Source organism: Lepidochelys kempii, chromosome 5 (genome assembly GCF_965140285.1).
Source record: "Lepidochelys kempii isolate rLepKem1 chromosome 5, rLepKem1.hap1, whole genome shotgun sequence".
Lineage (NCBI taxonomy): Eukaryota > Metazoa > Chordata > Testudines > Cheloniidae > Lepidochelys > Lepidochelys kempii.
Genome location: NC_136384.1, coordinates 89,877,171 through 89,897,940, shown reverse-complemented (window position 1 = coordinate 89,897,940; position 20,770 = coordinate 89,877,171). Strand labels below are relative to the sequence as shown.

Genomic DNA, 20,770 nt, shown 5'->3' with positions numbered 1-20,770 from the left:
CTGCCTCAGTCTGCCGAGTCTGTCCTCCTGAGCTTTCCTGTTTAGAGTGGACTGGTCTGTCCCGGAGGCTCAGGTTGTCTTGGCCTTCCCCCAGCAAACCTGAAATGCTTCTCACACATGATTGAAGCATCTTATTTTCTTCTGTTTAACTTCAAAATCCACTACTATCGTTTAAAAAAAACAAAAACAAAAACAAAAAAACCCCTGCTTTCTCTTGTACCTGTGCATTATACTGCACTAAATTTGATCAAAACTCCCAGTAGCCTTGTTGCCTCCAGGACTCGTGATCTTTAGCCCCAAATGTAAATTGATCCTATTCATATCTGCGCAACATGTGAGCCATACAAAGTCTCAGTGTTTTTAAACCCCTGTTACAGAGGGTATGTTTCATCAGCTCCAGATAAATCAGAATAGCAGTTGCTTGAGCTCTGTGTGACTGTAATTAACTTCTATTACTTTTGAGTATTAGTTTGGGGTTTGGGTTTTTTTGCTTTTTATTATTTTATTTGCTTCAGCAAAACAAATACAAAATAAAAAGTAAAGCTACATTTTCCATAATATACTACAGAGTAAGTATAGCTTATAACTTTATTTGTAACTTTAATAACTATGACCTAGTAACCACCTTCAATGTCTTCATAAATTTCCAATTTTTCAACATACGTGGCCAGACAAGTAGATCCTGTCTCCTAGATTTTTATTAACTTACTTTCTTGGATTAGAAAACTGCTAGTCATGATGAGGGGGATTTTTCAAAGGCACAACTGACTAATAGGCATGTAACTGCCAATGAAAATATTTGAAAATCTCCCTCAAAATGTCTTATTTCCTCCATTTTTTCTGTAAATTACTGTACATATGCTGATTGTAAAAAATAATCCTTCAGGACAACTCGGCGGGTAGTAGTAAAAATCACTGATCTTGGATTTGCTCCTTTTTGGATTTCTGCCTAGTCATGTTACCAGAATAATTTTTCTTGAAAATGGTCATGTCAAAGAATTTGTACATCCAGTTGAAGAAATAAAAAGACATACTTATACAGTATTTTCAATTGGATATGGCAGACTTCTTATCCTCCTTTAGTAAACTGTTATATATTTTTAATGTGCACTTTTAACAGCTGCCATGTTCCACCATAGGGGTGGCTGCATTTCCTTGTTAGTGAAGTGATTGCTATATGTAAAGTTTGTAAAGTGCTTTGGGATGAAAGTCCGCTATTTAAAGCCTTTTTATGATAATACTAATTCTGATTAATAATTGTATTACAGTAGTATCTAGGGACCTCATCTTAGATTGGGGCCTCATTCTGTTGGGGCAAGTACACATTAATAGATCATCCCTAGTTTGAGGCTTTTACAGTCTAAATTGATAGAAAAAGGGTAGGTAAAAGGAAGTATTACCTCCATTTTATAGAAGGGGAACCTAGTATATGGAGATTGTGACTTTCCCAAGATCTCACAGGAATTCTGTGGCAGAGCTGAGAAGTGAACCCAAGTCCCAGTCTAGTACCTTAGCCACAAGACCACCCATCGTCTTTTCTTTTGTCCCAGTTCAGGAAATCATTTAAGCACGAAACTTAAATGACTTCATAACAATGGGATTTAAACATGTGGTAAGTGTCCTCTCTGAATAGGGATGCTTTTCTGAATTGATTTCAGAGTGGTAGCCTTGTTAGTCTGTATCAGCAAAAACAACGAGAAGTCCTTGTGGCACCTTAGGGCTTGTCTACATTACCCGGTGGATCAACAGGCTGCAATCGATCCAGTGGGGGTTAATTTATCGCGTCTAGTCTAGACGTGATAAATCGACCGCCGAGCGCTCTCCCATTGATTCCAGTACTCCACCAGGGCAAGAGGCACAAGCGGAGTCGATGGGAGAGCATCAGCCGTCTACTTACTGTAGTGTAGACACCGTAGCTGAAGTTGCGTAACTTAGATCGATTTCCCTCCCCTCCCCCGCAGTGTAGACCAAGCCTTAGAGATTAACAAATGTATTTGGGCATAAGTTTTCGAGGGCTAAAACCCACTTCATCAGATGCATCGAATTGAGGGTTCTATAAATATCATGGTGTATGTGCTTCCTCTAAGATGTGGTTTGTGCTGCAGTAATCTATGTGTAATATGTTGCTAATATGTTCTAAAACTAGTGGAGACAAGGCATGTTCTACTTTAACATGTGCTATCTGGATTAATTGAAATGTGGGGGGAGCCCAAATCAAAAGGATCAGCCACGGTAGTAACGTTTAAAAATAGGCAGCATTAGAGTTTCAGTACAATCTGAGCAACTTCTTAGCTTCATTTTTTCCCTAGATTAGTATGGTGGCTGAACAGTGTCATAAACTCATTTCAAAGACAGTGTTTTGAAATGTCCTGCTGCTGGCTCTGAACTCAGAGAAAGCTAAACTAAGACATAGGCACTGTAAAGCTGCTGCACATGAAATGTCATTATTTTGCATTGATTTTTACAAGAAAATCTTACCCTTATAGTATGGCTGTTCTCTAAAAGCTGCTGTAAAATTGTCATTATGGGGTTCTGTGTTTATTGTCTGTTAATGAAAACCAGATCAAATATACTCTATTTACAAGTAAGAGGTTTTTTTTCCCTAACTCAGTTTAGAATCTAAAAGTCAGTTTGTACTCTTTCTGACTTTTGCAACAGCGGTAATAAAGATTCTGCAGTTGGAATGTTGTCAGTAATTCTGATGATGATGCATGAGATATAACAGTATCCAGCTCACTTTCTTCGAATGCTGTGTTGATTCTGCAGTGTTAACAAGATTGAGGAAAAAAGTAAAAATTTTAATTTAATCTGTAAAAATAAAGACAATAGATTTGACCCATAATATATATATGGAAGGCAAATCTGTTGAATTAGAAGGTACCAATTTTACAGTCACTTTTCTGATCACAACTATATACTTGGCTATCTTCTTAGAAACAGAAAAAAGGCCAATGTTGGGCATGAAATGAAATCAATATGTAAAATTAGAAATAACATAATAGGGAACCTTCAGCCTTCCCAATTAACCAGCCTGAAATTCAAGTTAATAATTGTATACAGTGTAATTTCTTTAATAAACTGTATTGCTTCCCACTTATTTCAATGTTCTGAATTTATCTGTCTCAGAATAGTATTTATTATTTAATTTTTCATAATAAAACACTTGTACTATATTGCATCCTAAATTTCTACATAATGCAACAATATAGGATCATGTGGGTGTACATAATTGCAAACAATAGCTCTGATTATTGTGGATTATCCAAACCACAGGAGTTGAAGGTGAGGTCTGAATGCTGGAATCACGTTAGCACCAGTGACAGACAGAAAGGGCATGCTGAGTCTAAGGGACCTAACAGTTAAATGCTCTAAACCCAAAAGATGTGAACAAATAGCCAGGGACCTTTAAAAGCTGGTCAAATCTGGTTTTAAATAATTAACCTAAATGTAGAATGCTACCTTGTACAAATGTAGTGCCTATGTTTAATGTACTCTTGGTTATCTGTGAAAAAAAATCAATTTCCGTAATGATCGGACATGAAGAATTGTAATTTCTTGAAAGTTCAGGCTGGCTAAGTGGAAATGCTTTTGTTTGACTGCTGTGATTATTTGAACCACATGATCTGAGCAAAAAATATCTGTTCATAGCACAGTCTGTTGTCTTATAAGTTAAAAGAAAATTTTAGTACAGGTAAGCAATACTTCTATTGATTTGGGGGGATATCTTTGCCTGTGCCTGAGTTCATCCCTCTCCTTAATACTGCTAAACCACTCTGCCTTGGGGTGAATTTATCCCTGAACTTTTGAAGAAAAGTTGTTTTTTTTTTTGCTGTGGAATGTACCAGATTGCTCTCACTAGCATGTATTATCAAAACATTTTCTTGGGAGTGGATGGCCGTGGATTCCCACCACAAAAGGCTTCATCCCCTTTCACCATCCTGTGCAAATAACTAAAGCATTGCAGACAAGCTTTCAAATAGTATGGCATGAAACACAAATACATCTATACTTCTTTAATTTCATCCACCTTGCTCCCTTTTTCCCTAGTTCCTTCCCATTAATTTCTAGAGATGATTCGCATGCTGTGATATCCCAGGTATTTGGGAATACCCTAGCTACTGAAAGACACAAAGTGACAAATCTGAGGAAGGATTCTCTTATTGGTAAGGCATTAGGAGATCTGGGTTCAATTCCTGGCTCTACCATAGACTTCCTATGTGACGGTGAGGACGTTAGTCAGGATCAGCTTGTGAACCTCCTATTCATATTGTTGAACGGTTACATATGAGTAGTCCATTGACTTCCCCTTTGGGACAGAATCTGCCACCTTTAGTCACAGTGAACAGTACTTTATTCATCAAATAGTCACGCTGATTTCAGTGGGACTTTCTGCACAATAACATGTTATGCATTGTGAGTAAGGGTGGCAGAATCTCATCTGGATTTTCAGAGTATGCGTGTCTCAGTTCCGCCTATGAGAAATGGTGATAATAATACTTTCTTACCTCACAGGGGTGTTGTGAGAGTAAATTCATAAATACTTGGGAGCAGCAGCACCAACTTTCTAATGTGCTGGGGGGTGCGCGACACCCTGGCTCTGCCCCAGGCCCCGCTCCCACTCCACCCCTTCCCCCAAACCTGTGCCCCTTCCCCCCCACCGTGCCCTGCCCCCACTCCACCCCTTAAACCCTACCCTGCCCTGTCTCTTCCTGCTCCATTTCACCCTCTTCCCCAAGCACGCCCTGCCCTCTCCCCTCCCCCCAAGCCCTTCCTGCACACCGCAGAACAGCTGATCTGCAGTGGGCAGGAGGCCCTGGGAGAGATAGGGAGGTTATGATCAGCGAATGGTAGTGGGGAGGAGAGCTGGCTGCCAGTGGGTGCTCAGCACCCACCATTTTTTTCCTCCTATGCTCGGGAGTCATTTTTTGCCTCCTATGCTTGGGAGGCACTGAGATGTGATGGTGCGCAGCTGAAGTCATGTAAGCCAGAAATTCTGAAAGCAAAGTCTTTCCTCTTACATTTTCTTTGGTTTGTTGCATCTAACTCAAGAAGTAACCTACATGTCTGGAAAAGTGCTACAGTTATAAACAGTAGCATCAACAACTAAAGCCTTTGGGCATTCCAAGATTTCTTTTTCTTTTTAACTTGGCTAGTTACCTAAATATTTATGAGCAGTCAAGGTGTTTCCCTTATGTTGCAAAGCAGTTAAGATATAGACTGTGAATAATGGCTCCTTGGGTCTATTCCAGTCTCTGCCTCTGACTTTTAATGTCGAGGAGTGACCCCTAGTTCTTGTATTAAGTGGAGGAGTAGCACTTTTTCTCTACACCATTCATGATTTTATAAACCTCTATCATATCTCCCCACTGAATAGTCCCATTCTTTTTAATCTCTTTTTGTATGGAAGCTGTTCCATACCTCTGATCATTTTTGTTTGCATTCTCTGTATTACCAATTTTAATATATCTTTTTTGAGATGAGGTGAACTGCATGCAGTATTCAAGGGTGGGCATACCATGGATTTAAATAGTGGCATTATGTTTTTTTCTGTTTTATTATCTATTCTTTTCCTGGTGGTTCCTAACCTTCTGCTAGCTTTTTTGACTGCCATTGCACATTGAGTGGATGTTTTCAGAGAAATGTCCATGATGAGTTTCTTAAGTGATAACAGGTAATTTAGACCCCATCATTTTGTATGTATAATCGGGATTACATGCATTACTTTGCATTTATCAACATTGAATTTCATCTGCCATTTTGTTGCCTAATCACCAACTTTAGTGAGATCCCTGTGTAACTCTTCGCAGTCAGCTTTGGGCTTAACTATTTTAAGTAATTTTGTATCGTTTGCAAACTTTGCTGCCTCACTGCTTTACCTCTTTTCCTAGATAATTTATGAATATGTTGTGCAGTACTGGTTCCAGTATAGATTTTTGGGAGAGCCTGCTATTTACCTCTCTTAGTTGTGAAAATTGACCATTTATTCTTACCCTCTGTTGCCTATCTTTTAACCAGTTACTGATCCATGAGATGATCTTCCCACTTATCCCATGACTGCTTACTTTGCTTAAGAACCTTTGGTGAGGGACCTTTTCAGAGGCTTTCTGAAAGTCCAAGTACAAGTGGATCACCTTTGTCCACTTGCTTGTTGGCACTCTCAAAGAATTTGAGTAGATTGGTGAGGCCAGTCTACAAAGGCCATGTCAATTCTTCCCCAACGTATCATGTTTATCTATGTATGTAATCATTCTGTGCTATATTATAGTTTCTATTTCCCTGGGACTGAAGTTAGGCTTACTGGCCTGAAATTGCTTGGATCACCTCTGGAGCCTTTTTTGAAAATTGACGTTACATTAGCTACCCTCCAGTCATCTGGTACAGAGGTTGATTTAAGCAATGAGTTACATACTACAGTTAGTAGTTCTGCAATTTCACATTTGAGTTCCTTCAGAACTCTTGGGTGAATACCATTTAGTCCTGGTGACTTTTATTACTATTTAATTTAACAGTGTGTTCCAAAACCACCTCTATCGTACCTCAAATAGGGACAATTCCTCAGATTTGTCATCTGAAAAAAATGGCTGAGGTGAGGGGATTTCCCCCACATCTTCTGCAATGATGACTGAGGCAAAGAATTCATTTAGCTTCTCTGCAATGGTCTTCACTTCCTTCCCTGAGTGTTTGACAGATTTCATGCTTCTGATATATGTAAAAAAAAAATTTGCTGTTCATTTTTTTTTGTCTTTAGCTAGTTGCTCTTAAAATTCTTTCTTGGCCTGTCTTATTGTACTGTTACACTTGACTTGCCAGAGTTTATGCTCCTTTCTATTTTCCTCGCTAGGATTTTATTTCCAGTTTTTAAATTATGTCTTTTTGCCTCTAACTGCCTCTTTTATTATGCTTTTTAGCCACAGTGGTGTCTTACTGGGTTTTTTTATTTGGGGTATACATTTAGTTTATTATGGTGTTTTGAAATAGTCTCTATGCAGCTCACAGGTATTTCACCCTTGTGAAGTGTATCTTTTAATTTCCATTTAACTAGCTTCCTCATTTTTGTGTTGGTCCTCGGTTTCAACTTAAATGCTACTGTGATGGGTTTCTTTAGCATTTTTTTCCCCCTACAAGGATGTTAAATTTAATTACATTATGGTTGCTATGACTGTGTGGCTCTGCTATATTCACCTCTTGGACCAGATCTTATGCTCAGTATAAGACTAAATCAAGATTGCCTCACCCTTGTGGGTTCCAGGACAAGCAGTCTGATAACTTTTCTGTGTCTCAGTTTTCCTAACTAGGTGTAACAATATGTATCTGTGTCATAGAAATGTGGAGAAAATTAATGGCCTCTGCTCCTCTCCAGGAACAGTCTGTACCTCCTTCTTGCCACCCAGCCCACTGCTGAGGTGGTGAATCCACCCTCGGTCCCCCAAGAAGAAGCATGCTGGATGCCTGGCATAACATCATTCATGAGCACCCGAAATCCCTCACTGGGGAACTCCCCAACCCAGCATGCAAGAGGGGAACGATGAGCCCAGTTCAGTCCCTCTAGCCCAGCCTGTGTTTGGCCCCCAAACTCCATGCAGGAGATGTCCCAGTTTTCACAGTTCTCCCCTCTTGTCAGGGGAAGGGGAAGGGCAAGGGCAAGAAGACATGTCCACAGGCAGTAATGTTTGCCCTTTTCTCGGGAAATTTGACCAGGTTTTTTGTTCATTTTCTCTTTTTACAAACCATTTTAGCTCTGTGTTCGATGTATGTCTGTAAATAAAATTTATTGTTCACTTCACTGGCATAGTCAATGTGATATTTCTCACATGTTTGGGATGGGTCAGCAGGATTCACAGCATGCCTGTGATTTCTGTAAATGTGTGGTGTCAAAGAAATGCATTGAATCCTGTCCTTTCCATCCCTTCCCCCCACATCTGTGAATTTCCTAGTGTGAAACAAACAAAACAAACATACAAAAAAACCCAAATCAGGCTTCATGAACTAAGCTGTGAAATAACTGTTGCTGCCCAAAGCACCAGAATGCTTTGTTAATTACTTAATTGACAATACAGAGAAAGGGAACAAAAGGAAATTAACAGTGAAGATACTTAACATTGAATGATGGCTTTCCTGATCTACTCCTCCCCTACTCCAACCAAAGGGTCACCACTTGCAAAGGGAGTACTAATGCATAGTAGCTAATAGGTGCTGTGAGCAATGGTGTGAGAAAACACTGTGAAGAAAGTATGTGTGAAGGCGCTCCAAAAATCTTTCAGAATTGTTGTTACATTACTTTAACAATGCTTAAGTGCTGCCCATAAAGAATCCTGAACAAGGTTAACATATAAAAAAATTTGCTCAGTGATATCAGTAAAGTGCATATACGCACAGTCATTGCAGTGCAAAACCATGGCAAAGGTGTTAACCCTGAGGGCCCTCACTCAAATGTCTTCTTTCAGTTTGGGCATGTCTACACTGGCAAAGTTACAGTGCCACTCAGAGAGTGCTGAAGGAAAACCACTGTTGTGTGTTCACACTGACAGCTGGCTGCGCAATAGCATGTTCACACTTGCAGTGCTATTTGGAGCGGTGCACTCTGGGCTGCTATCCCACAGAGTACCTCTTTCTCTCTTGCCACTAAGACATGTGGGAAGGCGGAAGGGGACGCGGGGCATCCTGGGTCCTGTCCCAGTACCCTGTGATGCATTGGTTCTCATTCCAGCAATCCCTGTGCTTCCATCCACATTTGGCTCCATCTTTCAACTGTTTGTGTACTGCATGTCCTGCCTCTTCCTGGCTGGTGGAATCGATCCAGAGCTGTTGACAAGAATGATGCTCGCATTGACCAACGCGTCACAAGTGGCAATGGAGTTATTCCTTAAACTACAAAGGCAAGAGGCGTGCGACATTGATCTCACCACATCTAGTAGCTATGACACGAGATTACTTGGGCATTCACAGAGGTGCTGACCACAGTGGAACATTGCTTTTGGGCTTGGGAAACAAGCACTGAGTGGTGAGATCACATTGTGATGCACGTCTGGAATGACGAGCACTGGCTGCAGAACTTTTGCATGAGGAAAGCCACATTCATGGGACTGTGTAATGAGCTCGTACCAACCCCTGTGGCACAAGGACATGAGAATGAGAGCTGCCAGGTTGCTGGAGAAGCGTGTGGCGATTGTGATCCTGCGAGACCCCACTTACCCCTTAATGCCGTGGCTCATGAAGCCATACACGGGGCAACTTGACAGCAGCAAGGAGCAGTTCAACAACAGGCTGAGCAAGTGCAGAATGACTGTGGAGTATGCATTCGGCTGTTTAAAAGCCCGCTGGCGATGCCTGTATGGGAAGCTGGACATGGCTGATGGCAATATTCCTATTCTTATAGCCGTGTGCTGTATGCTCCATAATATTTGTGAAGGGAAGGGTGAAAGCTTCACTCAGGGCTGGACTGCAGAGGCTCAGCACCTGGAGGCTGAGTTTGAACAGCCGGAGACCAGAGCTATTGGAGGGGCACAGTGCGGGGCCATAAGGATCAGGGATGCTTTGAGGCAGCAATTTGAAGCTGAAAGCCACTAATATTTGTTGCTATGCTCGGGATTGCAGTGCTTGTAATGCTAGGAGGTAAATGGTGCACGTGATGCAAGAAGGGGCCTTAACATAATTTTATGTTACTTTGCAGTGCTCTATTTGCTTTCACTTAATAGAGTAAAGAATAAACACAATTATTTTATTGAAAGATAACAACCAGAGGAGAGAGTCAAATGAAAAAAATCATCAACAGGGAGGAGGGAATGGAAGGAATGTGGAAATGGAAGGTCTCAAGAGGAGGAGGGGTCCCGGGATGACTACAGATTTGTGTATGTCCAGGGATCATACCCAACCTTCTCCTTTGGAGTATGATGCAGCGGGTGCTGTACTTCAGTAGAGCCAAACTGAAGATGGATGGGTGTTGAGTGCAGTGAGTAGTGGGAGTCCACACTGCTGGACTGTGAGGAGTGGAATGCTGCAGGTAGAGAGTGGAGCCAAGAGGTTGATAAGAGTGTGTTGGTGGTGTGTGGGGGAGCGCATGGGAAAGAGTTTTGTGACAGTGGCTGCAGGGGAGGGCGGGCGTGGAGCTGCTCGGTTTGAAGAGCTTGTATCGTCTGGAGCATGTCCGCTTGGTGTTCCATAATGTTTAAGAGCTGCTCTGTGGCTTCTTTCTGGTGTGCCGAATTCTCCTTTCGATACCTCTTCTTGCTGTCCCGCCACTCCTTCAGTTCCTTTTTCTTGGTGGCACAGTGCATCATAACATCACACATAAAGTCCACATAAAAACCTCAGAATTCTGTCCAAAGGCATGTCCCTGCATATCTTGCTGAGTCATAAGGCGTGTCTGCCTTCTCTCAATGGGTCAGTTGTATAGCTGATAGTCCTTAATGGGCCATCAAGCAGGCTAGGCAGAGCTGACACCAACTTGTCTGGGATGTCACCAAGAAGCATATCATAAGATTGAAATACAGACAGTATAGAGCCAATATTCTTAACTTTAACTTCAAAAATGATACACACATATAGATAGCATAATCATAACCAGCAAACCATAACCTTATCTTAGACACCTCATATGACCCCCTTTATGTAGGATTTGGTGCCACTACAGGACCTTGGTTGCAACAATGATCTATCTGGTCCCAGTTCAAGTCAGTAACGTCACAGTAGGCATCATAATTCCTTCTGCTGGAGCGCAACTGGGACTGGACAGCCTCCTCTTCCCAAATGCCAATGAGGTCCAGCAGCTCGGCAGAGCTCCAAGCAGGGGATTGCCTGGTGCATGGAGCAGGCATGGCCACCTGGAAAGATGCGCTGAGACCATACATGCATCACTGAGCAAACAGAAAGGCGACTTTCAAATTTGCAAAGGAATGTATGGGGTGGGGCTGAAGGTTGGTTACCTGAGGGCAGGGCAGTAGAGTTCAAACTGATGGCCAGAGAGGTGAGAACAGGCATTGTGGGACACTTCCCAGTGGCCAATCACAGTGCTGTAATCACCACGGTGTCTACACTAGCAGCGCAGCACTGTAGCCACAGTGCAGAAAGCTCTACGCCTCTCGTAGAGGTGGTTTTTTTAGCGCACTATATCTGCACAGTTTCTGCGCACTAAGTGGCTTGGCAGTGTGTACACCTCAGGAGTTACAGCATTCAAAGCTGCTTTACTGCGCACAAACTTGCCAGTGTAGGCGGGGCCTAAGGCTCTGTCTACACTACGCACCTTTTAGTGACACAGCTGTGCTGCTACAGCCGTGCTGCTAAAATGTGCACAGAGTAGCCACTCCTTTTTGACAGGAAAGAGCTCTCTTGCCGAAAAAAAATAATTCCACCCCCAATGAGAAGCGGTAGCTTTGTCAGCAGGAGAGTTCTCCCGCCGACAAAGCACGGTTCACACCAGTGGTTTTGATCGGTAAAACTTATGTAATTCATGTGTGTGTTTTTTTCACATCTCTGAACAACAAAAGTTTGACCGACAAAAGTCCAGTGTAGAGAAAGCTTTAGACCAGGTGTGAGGACCAACCTCTGTTGATGAGAGAGACAAGCTTTCGAGCTACATAGAGCTCTTCCTCAAGTTTAGGAAAAAGAATGAGGAGTACTTGTGACACCTTAGAGACTAACAAATTTATTTGAGCATAAGCTTTTGTGGGCTAAAGCCCACTTCAGACGTATGCAGTGGAAAATACACTAGGAAAATATATATACATACAGAGAACATGAAAAAATGGGGGTGGCCATACCAACTCTAATGAGACTCATCGATTAAGGTGGTCTAATATCAGCAGGAGAAAAAAAAACTTTTGTAGTGATAATCAGGTTGGCCCATTTCAAACAGTTGACAAGAAGATGTGAGTAACAGTAGGGGAAAAATTAGCATGGGGAAATAGTTTTTAGTTTGTGTAATGACTCATCCACTCCCAGTCTTTATTCAAGCCTAATTTAATGGTGTCCAGTTTACAAATTAATTCCAGTTCTGCAGTTTCTCATTGGAGTCTGTTTTTGAAGTTTTTTTGTTGAATAATTGCAACTTTTAGGTCAGTAATTGAGTGAACAGGGCGGTTGAAGTGTTCTCCGACTGGTTTTTGAATGTTATAATTCTTGACATCTGATTTGTGTCCATTTATTCTTTTGCATAGAGACTGTCCGGTTTGGCCAATGTACATGGCAAAGGGGCATTGCTGGCACATGATGGCATATATCACATTGGTAGATGTGCAGGTGAACAAGCCTCTGATAGTGTGGCTGATGTGATTAGGTCCTATGATAGTGTCCCTTGAATAGATATGTGGACAGAGTTGGCAATGGGCTTTGTTGCAAGGATAGGTTCCTGGGTTAGTGTTTTTGTTGTGTGGTGTGTGGTTGCTGGTGAGTATTTGCTTCAGATTGGGGGGCTGTCTGTAAGCGAGGACTGGTCTGTCTCCCAAGATCTGTCAGAGTGAGGGATCGTCTTTCAGGATAGGATGTAGATTCTTGATGATGCACTGGAGAGGTTTTAGTTGGGGCTGAAGGTGACGGCTAGTGGCATTCTGTTACTTTCTTTGTTGGGCCTGTCCTGTAGTAGGTGACTTCTGGGTACTCTTCTCGCTCTGTCAAGCTGTTTCTTTTCTTCAGCAGGTGGGTATTACTTCATCTGTGAGCTGTAGCTCACGAAAGCTTATGCTCAAATAAATTTGTTAGTCTCTAAGGTGCCACAAGTACTCCTTTTCTTTTTGCAAATACAGACTAACACGGCTGTTACTCTGAAACCTACTTATGCTACACTATCTGTTGACCTTGTATTTAGCCTGCAAATGCACAAAGGTGCGCTCCACTCTCATTCTGCAGCTATTCAGTCTGTAGTTTAATTCACTTTTTCTTGGGACAGTGATGTCAGCATATGGCTTTATGAGGCGCAGGTATGCAAAACTGTATGTAACCACATCGCTTCTGGGAAATAAAGCCCATTCTTCTCCACTGTGGTACAATCCCGACCTCCTTAGTATCCTGGCATCATGAACTTTTTCTATGTGTTCAATGTTGGTGTTCATGAATCCATCCCTGTGGTCTACTAAGCCTTGAAGAACAAGTGAATACTAACCTTTGTGGATCACATATTCACTGGTCCCTTTTGGTGAACAAAGTATTGGGATGTGTGTTTCATTGATGGTTCCGGCACAGTTCGGAAACCCCATCCTCTGAGATCCCACTATAATTTCAGAGACTTTGGTTATGGCAACTCCCTGTGGGTAGATCACGGTACTGATGGTATGTCAAACCTGTACGATCATCACCCCAACAGTTGACTTCCCATCCAAGAACTGGTTTGCAACCAACAACCAGGTTGCCAGTTACTGCCGTAGGCGCTGACTCCATGGGTGCTCTGGAGCTGGAGCACCCATGGGGAAAAATTGGTGGGTGCTCTGCACACACTTGGCAGCTCCCCGACCCAGCTCACCGCCGCGTCCTCCCCTGAGCATGCCTTCCCCACTTCTCCTCCCAGTGCTTGCCACCGCAAAACAGCTGTTTTGCGGCGTAACAAGCTGTGGGAGGGGGAGGAGAGGGAACGCGGTGCGCTCAGGGGAGGAGGCAGGGAGGGGATGGAGTTGGGGCGGGAACTGTGGAGAAGGGGTTGGAATGGGAGTGGGGCAAGGGTGGAGTTGGGGCAGGGCCAGGGGTGGGGCAGGGGCGCGAGCACCCACCGGCGCCAGGAGAAGTTGGAGCCTGTGGTTGTTGCCAGCTTCCAAAGGGCAATAGCCACCCACTTTTGCACTTTCTGAAAATGAGTGGTCTGGAGCTGGAGGGTTGGTGCAAGATGCTCGCACAATTCCGTGAAGGTCTGCTTCCTCATTCAGATGTTCTGTAGCAAATGGTCTTCATCCCAGGTTTCCAAGATTATGTGGTCCCACCACACCATGCTAGTTCTCTAGGACTAGAAGCAGCACTCCCCACATGGGCATACTGTTGTAATCCCAGCATTCAACATGTGTTCCATGTTACCCCAGTGGATTTTTATTTACCCCTTTGATCAGCCATCTTAGGCATCTCAAATTTTTCTGGGCCCATTCTGTCCAACATCTGGTACTGGACTGCATGAACATTTGTCCTACAAGCTGAAGCAGAATCATACCATCAGGGATTTGCTCCATGTCTTCAGTGAAGTTTGGCAGAAGGGAGAGATGATCAGAAGTTGCCGTCGACAAATGTGGCATACAGTACCAGCTACATGTAGCAAGGCAGTTCCCAGAGTGTCTCCTGTGACAGAAAGGACTGTGGGATATTGTCCTTGAAATAGTAGCACTACCATCACATACTGAAAATGGGCAGTGTGGGTATGAGTATATTCCTGTGCACGGTGTACTGCTATGACTAGCACAGCATATGTGGATGCTCAGTATGGGTACCAGGGTACGTGTGCTAGCAATACATGGACAAGTATCCAGGGAAGCATGCAAGCGTACATGTAACTTAGGATGCAAATTTAGGGCCTCATCATACAAATACTTACGTACTTGAGTAACTCAGTCCCACTGAGTTCAAATGTAACAGATTGTTTCCTTTCTTAGCAGTTATGGTTTCAGAGTGCATTGTGAGTTTACCCATAAATGTTATGAGGGAAAGAAACAGGTGTAGAAAAGCTGACATCCAAATATATATACTTACCAACTTTAAGGAGGATTTAAGTCCGGCAGTACATTTTAAAGTCCGTACATCTAAGGCAGTTCAGACTTCATGTCAGTTTTAACTCTGGCATTTTTTCCTTTCATTTTGATTGCTGCCTCAGTAAAATACTGATTTTGACAATCTCCAGTTAATTTTGCTCCCTTTGTTTCTTTCTCAGAAAAGAGAAACAGAAAAGCCACACAAACAGAACCACAGAGCACCTGCTCATGCTTATGTGTTTCATAAATGCAGCTTAGCTTCTTGTACTTTTTCTGTCAGCTTTCATAGTCACTGAATTAATCATTTTAGTTTGAAAAACATAGAATCAGATCTGTCTTAATTTGCAAGTGTCATCTCTGGTAATGTTAATTAAAAAGAACAAGAACTGGATTATAAACTACTGCTTAGTCTACAAGGTTTTTATTCTATTTTTACATGTTTTTCTCTGGAAAATATACATATTTGTGTATGTATGTTCCATGAAACAAGTTTAATTTTATTTTAAAGGTACGGACTATCGGTTGAAAATATCATCGGGGCCTGGCTTGACACTTCTGGAATACCAAAGGTAAATGCAAAGTATCTTTTCTCAATAGATTTCAGACAATGACTGTTTGTTCAAATCTCTGCCTCTACAATCACAGGTATGACACAAAATAAATCTCTGTTTTGATGACATCTGCTCTGCATGCCTTTATACTGTATAGAATGGGACTCACCTTTTTGTTAGTTACAGTTTTATCCATTGCAAACAAGCTGCCAAAAGAAAAATCTTTGAAACCTTATTTTATTATTAAACATTGTGATCATTGGAAAGTGTGCTTTCCAATATGAAATTATCTGTACTTTGATATTTCATGAATGTTGAGTATGATCACAGATCTTCCCAATCTGTTACATGAATTATGTGTGTTATAGAGAAGTCCCACCTCTGCTCTAGTTAAGGTTGAGCATCACTTCTCTTGAAAGGTTGACTATTGTAAGTTCTCTAAAATCTGCACGATTATTCAGATTGAATTTGCTGTGTCTCTTGAGGGTGATTGGTTGTGTTAGTGGTCCAAATTTGTGGTCATTTGAGCCAGGGTCTCCTGAGAGTCAGCTTAAAAAAACATTTTACAAAATCACCTGGTTCTTCTAACTCTTTTTGTGCACACCTCAGGCTCAACCTCTGGCTCTGATTTTTCCCAAACTGACCTCAGTTGTTTGGGATATATCTAAACTAGTTCATGGTACCCACTGTCCCCTTGGGGAAGCAATATTGAAAAAGGTTTTAAGGGTAAAGTTTGTAACTCCAGGTCCGCACATGCCAAACTGAAGTGCCTACAAAAAGTGAAATGCATGTGTACAGCAAGATTAGGGCTCTCTGGAAGCCAGAAGGTTTGCAGGCAATGTGGTATCTCAGTAATTAGGCGGTTCAGGGTGACTATCACTGCTCATTGAACATGAGCTGCACCCATGCACCATGAATTTGAGCACTACCATTGGCAGCTTTGAGAGAATGTATTATGTATGTTCCCTGCCCTTTTGCCTGCATTCTGCAGGGGTGCATTTTGTAAGTTTTACCCTGAAACCAAGACATTTTAAAGTACTCTAAAATCCACATGCAGATTCTGATTTTACGTTAGAAGTATTGTCAAGGAAATCAGCATTAATTAAATAGAGGGAAGATGAAGGACTATAGTAATCAATTAGGGTAATGTAATCATAACTCATACTCTTCATGGGTTTCCTGAACAATGGAACTGAGTGTGATCAAAAGAAAGCGAATTGTTGGCTCATTTGTTCAAGGTGTTTCTGATAGACAGGTCCCCTAACATGAGCTGCTCATAACATTTTCAGATTCTTATCACCTTTTTGGTCCTGACATTTGGAATATTGGGTGTGATGGTGATTTTGGAGCAGTGGGGAGGGGGAGGAATGCGGGGGTGCTAGAGCAGTGCAGGAGGTGTGAGGGTTGGGAAGGTATAGGATGGTGGCTTTGCCTCTCTGCTAACCTTCATCCTTAGGGCTGTGCTCTGCCATAGCTACTGAGCTGCCAACACACACCCTAAACAATTACTCTTATTAATGCAAGAGATCATCTAAACACTGTTTTTGAAAACCCAGTTCAATGACCAGAGTTCTGCTGAAGAAAAATGTAGTTTTGCTTTGGTTCCTCAATTATTAAGGATTTTTGCTCTCTAGGAACTCAGAAACATGACACCAGAACTATAAGAAGAAAAAATTGGGCACCTTCCCCTTCAGAAGGGAAGTAGAACCATCTGTGCCCTCCTCCGCCTCCCTCTCTCCCCTACAAATACCCCCTACCTACATAGTTCCTCCCTGTTGCATCTCCACAAGGCTGAGGAAGGGGACTCGGGGGCTCCCCTTTCCTTCACTGCTCCCTGATCAATGAAAGAACCCGGAACTCCCTCCCTTCCCCATAGCTGACTTCAACAGTGGGGAAAGGGCTCCAGGCTCACCCCTCTCTTTGACGTAGCTGTTCCTAGGGGGAAAGGATGGTTGCAGAGCAGCACAGGAGTATGAGGGGAAGAAAGGAAGGAAGATCAGAGTTGCGCAGTGTGGGATCTAGGAAGGCTTCAGCTCTTCCCCTAAACTCTAGATCTCTATTACCCGCCCCCCCAGCATTTCTCTCCCTGTTTCATTATATGTTCCCACAGTGCTGAGGCCATGATGGGAAAAGTGATGAAGCAAGTTCAGTGCATGGCATGCTGAGAGTGAGTGGAGAGCTGAGAACAGACACGCTACATCGGGGGGGGGGGGCAAACATTTTTGACCTGAGAGCCTCATTGGGTTTCTGAAATTGTATGGAGGGCTGGTTAGGGGAGGCTGTGCCTCCCCAAACAACCAGGCATGGCCCGGCCCCCGCCCCCCCCCCCGGTGACCCCAGCCACATCCACCCCTGCTGCTCTCTGTCCGCTGACCGCCCCCGGACTCCCTGCCCCATCCAACCTCCCCTCTCCTTCCTGACTGCCCCCCGGGACCCCTGCCTCATCCAACAACCCTTCTCTCTGACCGTGCCCGGACCCACCGCCCCTAACTGCCCCCCAGCACCCCATCCAACCCCCCTCTCCTTCCTGACTGCGCCCCGGGACCCCTGCCCCATCCACTCCCCCCCCGCTCCCTATTACCTGACTCCCCCCACCACCTCCCACCCAACCCCTCCTTTCCTTCCTGACTGCCCCTCTGGGACCCATGCTCCCATTCAACTCCCCTGTTCCCTGCCCTGACTTCACCGACCCCTATCCACACCCCTAGCCACCCCCCAAACTCCCTTGCCCTCTATCCAACCCCCGCTCCCTGCCCCCTTACCATGCTGCCTGGAGCACCGGTAGCTGGTGGCGCGGCTGCACCAGGACAGGCAGCCATGCCGTGCAGCACTGAGCACCAGGTCAGGCCGTGGCTCTGCAGCTGTGCTGCCCTAGGAGCTCACAGCCCCGCTGCGCAGAGCATTGTGCCAGCAGTGCAGTGAGCTGAAACTCTGGGGGAGGGGAAACAGCAGGGGAGGGGCCGGGGGCAAGCTTCCCAGGCCAGGAGCTCAGGGGCCGGGTAGGATGGTCCCGCGGGCCGGATGTGGCCCGCCAGCCATAGTTTGCCCACCTCTGCGCTAGATCCATGGCACAGGCATACAATAAAGACACTGGGGTGAGGAATGGAATGGGGAAGTTAGATGCCTGGCACTGTATGCAGCACTGAAATCATATTTGGGAGTTGAGAACATGCTCAGGGCATGCACCAAGCATACTGTGCTGAAACCAAATGAGGAGTTGAGAACAGGCCTAATCAGTGCATGGTGTTTGGCCACAAGCACTGGAACCAAGGGAGGGAAGATAAGAACATCCAGTGAGATGAGTGAATCAGTTCACACCTTTCAGAACTTGTTTTGAGGCTGTATTCATCTTAACTGGGTATTCTCTTTTAGCTAAGAACATCTAATTGAGATGAATGGGCCACTTCCCACCTCTCTGATCCTCCTATACTGCTAAGAGTAAGTTGTAGCTGCAGACTTAGGGTATGTCTACACTACGAAATTAGGTCGATTTTATAGAAGTCGATTTTTAGAATTCGATTTTATACAGTCGATTGCATATGTCCACACTAAGCTCATTAAGTCGGCGGAGTGTGTCCTCACTACAGTGGCTAGCATCGACTTATGGAGTGGTGCACTGTGGCTAGCTATCCCACAGTTCCTGCAGTCTGCGCCACCCATTGGAATTCTGGGTTAAGCTCCCAATGCCTGATGGGGCCAAAACATTGTCCCGGGTGGTTTTGGGTATATGTCATCAGTTGCCCCTCCCTCCGTGAAAGCAACAGCAGACAATCATTTTGCGCCTTTTTTCCTGGGTTACCTGTGCAGATGCCATACCATGGCAAGCATGGAGCCTGCTCAGCTCACCGTCACCGCTGCTGTTGTGGGCAAGTCTACTGTGGGGGCTGCTGTGATCCAAGTGGCCAATGCAATCATTTATGTTCTGTTATCAAGGGTAGTGACTCTGGGAAATGTGCGTGCCTTTTTAGACTTTAGGTGCATCACATTCCTGTCCTTTGTCGCTGGTGAAGAAGTCTTGCAGCTGTACATTCCAGTCCGGTTGGTGCTGTAACACCCCATACCACTTCTATGGTTGACACATGTAACAGCTCCAGGGCTCTTGCTCTTTTGCCTTGCCCGAGGTACCTTGCCCGACCAGGATCTCCAAGCATTTGACACAGAAGCACCTGCAGCAGCTGGCATTGCTACACAGCAGCAGCTCTTGTGTGCCTTCGCAGCAGACAGTGAAGTAGGACTGCTAGTTGTCCTTGTTCATGGTGTATGGCTCCACCGCTTCCGCTGCAACTCTGCTTTCCTGCAACTCTGCAGCAGACAGTGAAGTAGGACTGGTAGCTGTCCTCGTCGGACATGTAGCTTGGTTGGGGATTCTGGGAACGTCTTCCCTGCCCAGCTCCTAGCAACCTCCAGGGCATGGTGTTCGGCTCCACTGCTTCTGCTGCAACACTGCTCTCCTGTGAGCTGGAGGCTTCTGCCTCAGGCTGCTCTCCCAGCTGGCAGCACTGCATGGTCACACCTACCCCAGCCTACCCCTTGTTCCCATGGCTCATGAAGCCTGGACAGTAGTAAGGAGCAAGTGCAGAATGATGGTAGAATGTGCCTTTGGATGTTCAAAAGCTCGCTGGTGCTGTTGGTCAGACCTCAGCGCAACCAGCATTCCCACTGTTATTGCTGCTTGCTGTGTGCTCCATAATATCTGTGAGAGTAAGGGGGAGACATTTATGGCAGGGTGGGAGGTTGAGGCAAATCGCCTGATGTCTGATTTTGAGCAGCCAGACACCAGGACAATTAGAAGAGCACAGCAAGGTGTGCTGTGCATCAGAGAGGCTTTGAAAACCAGTTTCATGACTGGCCAGGCTTCGGTGTGACAGTTGTGTGTGTTTCTCCTTGATGCAAACCTGCCCACTTTGTTGATTTTAATTCCCTGTAAGCCAACCACCCTCCCCCCTTTGAAATAAAGTATCTATTGTTTTGAAACCATGCATTCTTTATTAATTAAAAAAAATCAGATAACGGGGCTTTTCCTGTGTACCTGGCTAGTGCATCGGAGTTCAAAGTGCTGTCCAGAGCGGTAACTACACTTCCCTAATTTAACAGTATCTCCTACAAAAAACAACATATTTTTGATTTTGTGATTTTTCTTTTTAAACACCTAGGAACTTCACTGACAAAATACTTTAACACAGAGATAAGGTTGTCCAGGGAGTGCCTGGTGCCCTTCCAAAACATTAAGTACAGCTGCATTCAAACCTCTGAAAACCAGGAAATACACAGTTAAAATAAACATCAGTTCCACAACACAATCTTAACTCTGCCCTCTTTGAGCAATGCCCCAGCATGCCATTAACATACATACTAGCACTCAGCCTTTTTAGATGCTGCAGAACATGAAGGGAACAGTGTACATGAGCACTGTAGGACAAATTGTTAACGTCTTCTCTTTGCTAAGGCAAAGCTTGGGTTTAGGTCAGGAGCAGCAAGGTGGTGCTATCTACACCTGGCCTATGCTCATACTGAGTCTACTCCACGCAAATCACTCCAGGCTTGCTAAATGGTACAGTCCCTTCA

The 20,770-nt window shown here is 44.1% G+C and overlaps 1 protein-coding gene across 10 annotated transcripts in view; it reads left to right on the top strand.

Moving 5' to 3' along the window:
* AOPEP (aminopeptidase O (putative)) overlaps nucleotides 1-20,770 on the top strand; it is a 387,210-nt gene that overhangs the window by 240,196 nt on the left and 126,244 nt on the right. For all 10 annotated transcript variants that reach the window (XM_073344962.2, XM_073344964.2, XM_073344963.2 and 7 more), the window contains one exon: nucleotides 15,163-15,223. In XM_073344962.2, coding sequence (XP_073201063.1) covers nucleotides 15,163-15,223 — 61 coding nt within the window. The remainder of the gene's footprint in view (nucleotides 1-15,162; nucleotides 15,224-20,770) is intronic.